The following is an 11,543-nucleotide window of genomic DNA, read 5'->3' on the forward strand; positions in this document are numbered from 1 at the left end:
TCTCCTCACTTCCATCTTTGCTGACATCCGTCTGTAACGAACGATTTATATTTATGCTTGACCTGTGGAGTGAACCAAACAAACTTATAACAGATCAATGTTCAATAAATGTATACGGATGAGGAGCATTACTCTTACGTTGCAACATGTATGGTCTCTCTGGGTTGAGATGCAGGATACTGGATTTTTTTGCCGATATGTGATGTACCGATATTTTATAAAATATATAGCCGATATTTATAGGTGCCAATATTATCAGTGTAATCATTTTTAGATGATATTCTCACTTTGTGCTTCCTTAAAGTCCGAATGCAGTTCATCTGAGAAAGCAACACTTTTCACTTAGCAAATTGTTAAAAGATTGAGCAAAGATTGAAAAAAATATCTGACACTTGTCAGCGATACCAACATGGATTCCTAGTCATGGGTATATTTCATGGCCCAGATGGAAGGAAGTCAGGGGTAAAATTCCTCACCATCATATGTTTTCTTTAAGGTAAACACCAAGAGTGGGAAAATTGTGAATGAAATAAGTGCACAGAAAACTACAAGTTGTAGAAGGGCAAAGATCCTTTTCTCTACCTGATATCCCAGGATTTATTTTCTTGTAGTAAAATATATATGGAGAAACAGTTTGTCTTTTTTTTAAAGTAAATTTTACCCTCACATCATGCAAGCCAATGTATACGGTGAAAAGGGAATATTTTGTTCAACATAGGAGGTTGTGTGATGCTGGGAAAACCTCAAGTTTGTATTAGGAATGTACTTATATTCTCTCGACCTACAATGTGTGTTTTTCTTCCTGACGGCATTTGTTCAACACATCCCAAGCGTTTAGTTTCACACTCTAGGCCCAGTCAAGCCCCCTTGAGTTTTTGCAGCATGAATTTTCAAAATAAATGTCTGAGTGTGTTTAAGCTGACTTGCTGGGTTTAATGTTTCAGCGAGTAATGAAACGGAGCTGTGAGAAGCACAGATGTTTGGTTCCAAGGGTGCACCAGTCAACTCCCTGCAGAGGAATGCCTGACTGACACAAGAGAACATGGAGTACTGTTTTCTAATAACATATTATCGCATGTTGAAGGCTTGGATATCGTTTTATTCCCACAGTCAATAAAGACATTCCTCAGAGAAAATCTCATGTGAAAAGAAAATTCAGAGCATTTCCCTGTCCAGGGAGATTCTGGACAGCAAATCTGGTAAATGATCAGCAGTTAAACGAATGAAAACTGGCAAATTGAGTATAAATTTAACCTCTGTGGCTTTGGAAAGATGGGATTGGATTCCACTATCAAATTGGGTTAAATGAAGCAATAAAACAATGTAGAATGTTATTAGTAATGATGCAGAGCATGAGCGCACTGTTCAGTCCGGGCTGTAATATCCGACTGCTCAATGAGTAATTATTGTTAAGTCCTCTGATGAGCCTTTAGCGCCACAATGTGGTTGACATTTTAGATTTGTCAGTGAAATATAATTTAACTGCATAAGCTGTTGCGATAACTTTAACTTTTACCACCATCATTCAATCAAAAAGGTCTTTTTATCAAAACAATTTCCGACCAATAATAGCAACAAAATGAATGTTAGTCCCCTAAGCATATGCTTTCACTTTGTCTGTTGTATTAATTGGCAAATATGCGGTTACTAACATATTAAACTAAAATGACAAACGTGTGATTTTTATATGAACATTAAAGTGTCTTGAGTTTCCAGCAGGATTTCATTGAATTGGATGAAAAAGTAAAATATCTGAACAACATTTTACAGACTTTAATCAGAACTGCGTCTAAGCTTTTTTCTTCTTCTGGTACATTACTGATAAAAACTCTCTCTCTCTCTCTCTCTCTCTCTCTCTCTCTCTCTCTCTCTCTCAGCTTTGCTTTGCCCACTATTTCCCTCTTGGAAGGATTTGATTGACAGGTCATAGATGGATTTATGAGGCCAACATTCATTGTTAGCATCACTGTAAGCATCCATGAAAGCACTGTCAGTTCTTTGTACTTATCGTTGTATTCATTTTTCCGTAAATTTATAAATTCACCGATCGATTTATTCTTAAATTAAATTCAAAACTAATAGGGGCAGTGCAAATTCACAGGCATTTCTTTAAACATCAGTGTTACGTGTAATATCAGCAAGAAAAGTCAAAAACAACCAGCGACAAGGATGTTGCTTCTCAGTTCAGATTCAGTTTGTTGTCGGAACGTTCAATGCCTTTAGCCCAGGACGAAACATTTTCAGAAATGTGCAGTGCATTTTATTGTCTTTCGATCTGCATTTAAACACACAATGTTTCGCTCATTCCAAAAACGAGATAAAGTATTTCCACTTTGTCTTTTATACTTTAGGAATCCCTTGGAGGTACAGATTAAGATCCCTCAGGAGGAGCCCTCCAACATCTGCAGGAGGCCAGACGACTCCTTTAAACATCTCAGGCCCTCCACCCCCACAAGGAGGAACACATTAGCCCAGCTATTCACTGTAACTTTTATTTTTGACTGCCTGCATGTTTGTAAGTCTGCACACCTTGAAAGGAGATATTTTAATCGCTGCAAAGATATGCAGAAAATGTATCGGCTCACAAGCAGACCTGTATTCATGTGGAAGGTATGTTTTTGCAGCTGAGATTCCAACCTGATTTTCTTGGGTCAAATTCTTCAACAGTTAACTCCACCCCTCCAACACACACGCACACACACACACACACACACACACACACACACACACACACACACACACACACACATGCACATGGACACACACACATACACACGCGTGCGCATGTACATAGTTTTTGCCCCATCCTCACCCCTCAGTCCACTGACTGCATATTTTTACTTTCATGCCTCTGTTATATATGCCTTTAAGAGACATATTTTTGCCTCTCTTCTCTGAGTATTCGCTCAGTTTATCCAGGAGCCAAAAGATAATTTGTTGATTTCTTGAATGGCACGATCTATTGAACCACAAGCTCATATTAATCTACCCTTACAAATATGTGGTCGTTATATGTACCACATTAGTGCCTAAAGCAATATTTCCTTGCATGAGAAATGACTCATGTTCCACTGTTGCTCCGCCAAAATCAACTTAACATTTGTCAGCTTGTGTTTTTCTCAAAGTCTAGAATGTCAAAAACATTTAATCTAATGGAATAAGATGTACTGTTTTATTTCTTCAACTGAATTTAGGTTTTTTATGTCTTTAATGTACCTTTACAGCAAATTTCCCCTCATAATTCCAGCACACACACACACACACACACACACACACACACACATACACACACACACACACACACACACACACACACACACACACACACACACACACACACACACACACACACACATATATGTATGTATGTGAAATAAAAACAGAACCACCCAGTGTTTTTTTAATGAGGTACTTTTGTGGTAGAACTTAGCAGGATTCCTGGATCATTCTTGCATTGTAGTATCTTGCAGATCCTAACTGGCTACACATTCATAACATGGCACAGTATCAGAACTGTCCCAGCATATCTGCTATTGATTAGCGGTAGCATCTCCAGCTATTTAATCAATTAGCTATAAATGTCAGGCTTTGGTGTCAATCCAACTTTCAGGACAAACTTGAGGGGAGAACAACAACGTTAGTAGATCCGATTGATATGTGAACAAATGACATTTTAATTTGTCTTGACATTTAATGTTGCACTCCCACAAGCGTCCCATGTGTTTACTAGTTATTTTTCCTTCAGGGAAAAATTACAGAGGGTCAACAAAATGGTCATAAACACGATAAACTGCTGTTTGTCTTGTTTACAAGTGATTGTCCGTGAGTTTTGTTGTGTTGCTCCTCCCCTTTGCTAAGTTGGTAACCATGACGACAACGATGAACCTAAACCATGACCTCTCTGACCACATTTTTGTTGTACCAAACCTTAATCATAGCACCACTATGCAGAATTCTAAATGGCACACCTTTGATTTACACTCTATTGCGTTCAAATCTTTATGAAATTCTAGAATTTTTTTCATACTTTCAGATCTACTCTTCTTTTTGTGAAAGCAATCAGTGCAAATTACAAATGAAATATGTCAAAACCCTTTGAAGTGAATGAAGCAATATTGTGTTTTCTGAATGAAGCTGGAGTGCTGCTCAAATCCAATTACTGATTAAGGATCATTAGCCTCCATGTCAGTCAAAGTATCAACTATGCAAAAAGGTTTAAGTTTAGTGTCTGCAGATGTTATTCAATCAATCATCTTGTTGTTGTTGATCGGCCATTTGTCTTTGGCATCTGTCATTTTTCTTCACCTCAGAGAAAATCATTAAGGAAGAGATGCAAGCTTCTATCATATTATCTGGTTTCTCTCGGTGTAATCAGGTCCTGATGCTGTTTTCTGTTGGAACCGCTCTGTAATAGATGTTGATGCCAGTGTATTCTTGTGGTGCTCAGTTATGGAAACCAAGTAATTTTATTGTGATTTATGGGCGGACAGGGAGGGGCTGTAAAACTTAAAAAGGTCATTTTCCAAACATCTGAATCACTTAATTGGCCGAATGTATTGCATTTACTTTTTGACACTGCTGTATGACATGAGCCAAACCATAAAAAAGACAGAAAACAAAGACTGGAAACACCCCAGATAGGTTTCACATTTGCTGCCAGACATCCAAGAACGTGCTTTACGCTAGAGACAAAATTAAAAGCCTTGCTTTCCTTAATTTTGACCAAAATTTGTGGCATTTGTCATGGGAGATTTCAAACTAGTTACATTGTGAATTTCAAACTGAACATAAAGCTTGGCACGTTTGATTTTGGAAATGTGTAATTCCAGCTCACACTGTACAAGTAGATCATTTTGCAATGTGAAGCCAAAGCTGATGATCTCATGTGCTCACACTGTACAGCCTGATCGTCATGCCATGATCTGAATTCCTACACAGTACCACTGGCCGACACCTGTGGACCATTCTCGCAATTACTAATTGTTAAGAAAGGTGCTTTTGAAGGCTCCAAGGTGTCTGATTTGCACCTTGAAGAAGAGCTTGTTATAGCTAAAGAATGAGCTGCTTGTATTTGTATATACATATATATATATATATATATATATATATATATATATATATATGTGTGTGTGTGTTGTATTGAAGCCAGTGTTACTCTCGTTTGTGTCTGTCGCGATCGGAAGAGGAAAGCTTCCGCATCAGATATACACACACGCATGGCCTGACCCACATTTCTCACATAATGTGGACAGAAAATAAGGTGCAGTAAGAACAAAAACACTGATGAGGAATCAGTTTCCACCATGGGAGAGCATAAAGACGGCTTAATAAAACTTTCTGACACATCTCAAATGCCTCTAAATGACGAACAGCCAATTGGTAGCCCCTGATGGGTCTGGCTGGTTTTGGGAGGACTTCAAAGTGTGTCACACAGAAAGAACATCATGTCAGAAATAGGCTCAAATCATACAGCGTGTGGACACCTTAAAGAGACATGTCATCGGCATAGAAAGCTGTTTTTATGATCACGAAAGCTAGAACTAAAAACTAAACATGAGAGGTCAACGACAGAACCCAAACTTTTAAAATGAGCAGATGCAGTTAGAAAACTATTACAAGTAAAAGAGAAGGAGAAAGAGCAAGATCAAAAAAAGAAGACAAGCAGCAATATTCTCCTCTCAAAATACAAGTTCTGAAATGAAGAGAAAGCTCCAGAGCTGGGTTCACGTGTACCACCACACATCTACAACATCCCAACGTCCTTTCAATTGATACATTTGTCTGTTAGGATTGAGTCAAGCTTGTGAATACAGTTTATCAGAGTATCGAGGTGAGCTCAGCATTTTCCCACATAACTTTGCTGCATGGCTGATCGAGATGAGCCGAGTCAGCTCCATCCAGTTCCCACAACTACAATATACAGCTGTAACCAGAGTTATTAGATTATTATTTGTAAATTAATCACTGTCAGGTTATCTAAATACCAAACATCCCAGCTGATGGGAAATAATGCTCCACCCATTAAATCTATTTCACTCCTCAAAATTGCACTTAAAGACCCAGAGACAGGGTGAGTAGGGGTTTTTAGTAAAAAATAAGATAAATGAGGCGTGATTCCCTGGGTTAAGAGGCTTGTAAGGGGAAAGAGAAGTGAGATGAGTGTGAAAGAGAAAGAAAATGACAATGAGGAAGTGTGAATATGACTTAAAATGGATAAACAGAAGGTGGGAGGGAGGGAAAGACAGTAAGAGAAAAAAAGAGGTGGTGGAAGTGAGTGAGTAAGAGATGGGCAGGGAGGTATAAAAAGAGGGAGGGAGTATTATAAGAGAGGCAGCCATAGAGGGAGAGGTGACAGAGTAGATTATCCTCCTCTCCTCTGCTGCTCTCTGCCAGCCTCATCATGTTCATGCTGCAGATGTTGACTGTTATCTCGCTGACTGTTATTCTCCTGGCATCTGTGGAAGGTAAGGCGCGTGCATGTGTGTGTGTGTGTTGCATAGCTTTGCATGCACCCCTGCAGGTGGACAGTGTAGCAAAAGAGCGATGGCGAAGACAGAAAAGGAGAGAAGAGGGGAAAGCATGATAGCAGCAGCAGCAGCGGCAGGAGGAGCCAGGAGGGAGGCATGGATGTAAACAGAGGGGCAGAACACAGGAGGTCGAGCATCTGAAATCACAAGAACGCAACTGTGTCAGTGTGTGCGATGGTGTCGTTTCGTTCCTGAAATGTGACTGGAAGTGCAGTGATGTGCCTGAGAATCTGATTCCAAATCATGTGTGGCATAACAAAGCTGCACTGTCCTATTTTACTGCTCTTAATGCTCAAGCTGTTCTACCTCACACTTTAATTTGTTTACACCAAAGCCATTGTTGCACACCCTACACGCACACACATACACACACACACACACACACACACACACACACACACACACACACACTCGCATGCACACCCCTTTTCTCTCACTTTCCCTACCTCTCCCATCTCACTGGCATGGTAGTATGTTTTGCAGCACAGTAGGATACCATTGTACTTCTTCTGACATACTTGTGTGTCCATATGTGCATGCTTGAGGCCACAGATAACAAAACATTCAGTTCCAGTCTGTGCTAGCAGCATCATACTGAAATATTTTAGGATTTTGTGCTGTGAATACAGATTTCAAATGTTTCTGAGTCAGATTTTAATGTAATGTGTGTCATGTTTGAAACTTCATGTTGCCAGGTTCCAAATTCACAAGGAAGAAGTAAAGCTCGAGTAAAAATGTACAATGAGTTAGTTTGCTTTTACTTCCCAATTCCCTGATGTTTCATGCTTTTTTTCTCTGACTTCCACATCTTTCTTTGTGTGTGTGTGTGCGCGTGTGTGTGTGTGCGCGCGCACGTGCGCGCTTGTTTGTCTGTGTCTGTATGTACGTGTGGGTGTGTGCTCCCCAGGTAAAGGTGTACAGATGCAGAGAGATGTCCAGTGTTGTATGTTATATTCCCAGGGCAAGGTGCGTACCAAGGATGTGTTGCGGTTTGAGGTGCAGACAGAGGGGCCAGACTGCAGTATACAAGCCATCATGCAAGTATTTCAACTATCCACTCCTGGAGCTAAAGAGCACAGCAATCTGCAGGCGTGGAAAATATGCCGCTCTTTAGAGGAGGGTAGAGCCGGGCTGAGAGGCATTGTCATCTTTCCAGGTCATGTTGTTATGGCGGGGCTTGGAGCTGTAATTGCCAGGGAAGTAAGAAAGGAAATATGTGGGAATAACAAGCCATCTGAAAATACCTCCTGAGCCAGCTGAGCCCGGCCACAGCCAGTCAGTCAGAGCAGCGGGGTTTAGTCAGGCAAACCATGTTGCATTGTGATATCTATTGTTTCCAGTGGGTCAGAGAATCCGAGGTTGCCTGGGAGTGATGGGCTTCCTTTTAATGTGGTCCACTTAACAAAAACACGGGATTCTTGTAACAATTTGGTTGAAGTATTTCAAAATGCATTTTATCCAACTTCTGGTTGATTTCACTTGATTTCACCAGAAGACAAAAACTGAATCAATGTTTTATCTACTCAGTTTTAATGAACAGCTGAGTGAAGTTGTTTTTTTAATCCTGCTGAATATGTTTCCTTTCTCTTTCTCATGTTCTGTCGTAAATATTATTTCCTTTTTAAAGTCTATACACAAAAAAGGCGGTGAAGTGTGCGGACCCCAGAGACCGTAAGGTGAAGAGGTTGTTGAGAAAGCTCCTGCTGAGACAGAGAACCAAGGCCCACCGAACCACGTGGCTCCTTCCTCACGACAACCTGCCCGTCATGTCAGAGGTCAGACACTATACAGCTTCATGGATCCAACAAAAATAATGATCCAATCTGTCTGCTTAAAGATTAAATGCGATCTCTTTGAAATTCATTTCCATGTTATCTTGTTATCTTGGATTCTTATTTGTTGTTGATTTTATCACCACCAGGACAAGAAAAATAACTGGGCTGTTCTCAACGTGGAGTGATAGGCAACTGTCACTCACGGAGGAAAATGAATAGTCATAAGTAAGGTTCTTTTACTTTTAATTAAATAAATTCAGTGCATGGCATTGAAAAGAGCCTGCATCAAATGTGTCAACCTATACTTTTGTGTTCTTTCTACTTTCCTCCAGGCCAAGTAAACTTTCAGCAACTTGTCATCCTAAAAGAGTTTGCTGACTCTCCAGTCGTCTTGTGTCTCTGTATATCTATACTATCTGTCTCCCTTGGACCAGACCTGGGCAGCAATACACATTTAAATGGCTTTACATATTTAAACATGAACTGTGCTTGGAATATTCCTAAACATGTGGCTGGATCAGTCTCAACAAAGGAGTATTTACATGTAAGATACGTTGAATTGATCTATTTTAAATGGCTCATACTGTTATTCGCCGGAGTCTGCCTGGAAGTGTCTCCCTCTACAACCCTCTACGTGGCTGACGTGAGACCAGAGGAGAAGTTTAAAAGAAATATATATGAGCAGTGATGTTATTATTATATTACAACGAGCTAAGTTAAGCTTATTTGTGACTTGTAAACCTTCATTAATGCGTAATGACTCCGCTCATCGTAAATAGACCAGGGTATTGTCACAGTAATCTTCATGTGCGCAATATATGGGAACATTTTTCTTATATTAATCTGCACCTTGTTTTCTACAATCCAGGTCTCAGTTGAGGTTTCAGAATCCTTGTTCACACTTTGACCTCCTATATTCGACTGTTACACAGGTGAAATCCAAAAATAAGGTTTTACTTGATTCTGTGTTAGATGAAAAGCAATGTTCCTGATATTTTATTGTCTCCTAACATGACTGTTTATAGTGTGAGCCCCAAGTGAATAAGGCCCTCAGGCATCTACCAGATATTTAAATCTCTTTGCATTTGTCTTTTTCACCAGTAGTTCATCACTTAACTATGCCAAAGCATTCATGATTCAGTCCACCACATGACAAGGCTGTTAAAACTTAGAGGGCTCAATTGTGTGTGAAACACACAAGCATTGTATTGTGAAAGAATGCACTGTACGTCAAGTGAACTATTTTATAAACAAATCTGAACTAACGTCTTGAAGTGCCTGTTTGTGTGGATGTTAGCGATGGTGAACTCTGAGTCAGGTTTGCCTGATCGCTGCTCATCGGTGACATACAGGCTATGTTTTATTTTCATAGGGTCCTATATTACATAAATACTATACTGTGAGAGAATGGAGCATGTTTTCCTATCACAGATTATTAAACGATTTGCAAAATGATTTAAGGCTGGGGGGGCGACATGGCTTGGAGGTAGAGTGGCCGTCTAGCAACTGAAGGCTCGCTGGTTTGATCCTTGCTAATCTCTGTGACCATATCAATTGTCCTTGAGCAAGATACTGAGCCCCCAGACGGACTGGCGACCTGTCCAGGGTGAACCCCGCCTCTCCCCCAATGTCAGGTGAGATAGACTTCAGCCCCCCCACCCCAGGGGATTCCCTCACTGCAGTTGGATTCACACGTCCGGTAGGAAGCTCTGTGACCCGCTCTGACTGTGTGTTTGGTCCATACAGATCAGCGCTGCCTGAAACTGCTATGAACCACAAGCCAAGTGACTCAATTGACCCACACACATCAGGTCTTCGATTAAGATTCATATCTGGTGTTCTTGGAAACAACTATGCATCGTAGCCTAGGGACTCACATGTGATCGGTGGTTCACTCAGTTCCTTTGGTTCACTTTGTTGATGTTAATCAACTCCTAGCTGTAAGTTATGTAACTTTTGGCTGACAACAGGAGTATGTTTTGTTATTAGGTTGTAATGGTTTTAAGAGGTTTGTGGGTTATGCTGTTTGTCATTTCATTGATAATATCAGTCCAATATGGTAGGACACTACTGATCCAGTTTAAAGTGTGAGTCAGGAGTCATTTTAAGGATCTGGGCGAATGATTTGGTTAATGAGCGAATCACAAGTGGATTAACTTGTGAGTTATTTACTATACAGTTAGCCATGTTAGCAGCGTTTACCTCCCTGTTGGTGAAGAATTCTATCCATCCATCCATCCATCCATCCATCCATCCATTTTCTTTCACTTATCCTGTTAAGGGTTGCGGGGGGGGGGGGGGGGGGCTGGAGCCTATCCCTGCGGCTTTTGGGCGAGAGGCGGGGTTCACCCTGGACAGGTCACCAGTCCATCTCAGGACCAACACATAGAGACAGACAACCATTCACACTCACAGTCACACCTACAGTCAATTTAGAGTATTAATCAGCCTCGTCCCCTCTTGATGTCTTTGGACTGTGGGAGGAAGCTGGAGTACCAGAGAGAACCCACACAGGAACAGGGAGAACATGGAGTCTCACACAGGAAGATCCTGTGCTGGAGCCGGGATTCAAACCTGGAACCTTCTTGCTGCGACAGTGCGAACCACTGCTGCACATAGAATTCCATGTAATATTTTGGTAATGCACTGAAAATCTTAGTTTTTGTGAAACAAATGTTGGATATACGTTCTTGAGATTTGGTGCAGATATGAGATAAGTTGCAACAACTTTATCACATGATTTAGTTGCAAAAATAATTATGTCTAATATTTATTTTCCTGCATGCATTCTAAAATTATGAGCATGTCAGCTCAAAGTTGGCACAAATCCATAACACTCCCATCACCTTTATGCAATAATGCAAAACTAAGAACTGGAAACATTCTGACTCAACTGCTTTGCATGAGCATGCTAACATTGTTAGCACAGCTAGCCTGAGTTCAGTCTCTGCACTAACAAGGCCATAGGGACTTGTTTTGTAACGCCTCTCAGGAGCCAAGGTGAGATTTTACAGGTGTAAATGAGTTTCTAGGTGTTCTAGGTGTCATCTATACCCTCAGAAGTAGAGGGCTGTTTTGATACTTTTTGCCCTCTAATGACATTAAAAATGATAAATATAAATATATTTTTCCTCAGTACATACCCACACATGTATCACCTAAAAATATTATAAATTACATATGAATTAAAAACTTTTTCCACATTAAATACGGCAGCCTGCCAATTTAATTCGTGATATCC

The 11,543-nt window shown here is 40.4% G+C and overlaps 1 protein-coding gene across 1 annotated transcript; it reads left to right on the forward strand.

Moving 5' to 3' along the window:
* The first annotated feature begins 6,333 nt into the window (after positions 1 to 6,333).
* On the forward strand, positions 6,334 to 9,584 carry ccl44 (chemokine (C-C motif) ligand 44). Its single transcript, XM_086223465.1, has 5 exons — positions 6,334 to 6,464; positions 7,435 to 7,564; positions 8,155 to 8,302; positions 8,449 to 8,527; positions 8,635 to 9,584. Exons 1-4 carry the CDS (start codon positions 6,401 to 6,403, stop codon positions 8,485 to 8,487), a joined length of 381 nt encoding a protein of 126 aa, XP_086079591.1. The 5' UTR covers positions 6,334 to 6,400; the 3' UTR covers positions 8,488 to 8,527; positions 8,635 to 9,584.
* The last annotated feature ends 1,959 nt before the right edge of the window (positions 9,585 to 11,543 follow it).

Source organism: Aulostomus chinensis, chromosome 14 (assembly GCF_037954235.1).
Source record: "Aulostomus chinensis isolate RoL2024-O1b breed Wild chromosome 14, RoL_Achi_v1.0, whole genome shotgun sequence".
NCBI classification, from domain to species: Eukaryota; Metazoa; Chordata; class Actinopteri; order Syngnathiformes; family Aulostomidae; genus Aulostomus; species Aulostomus chinensis.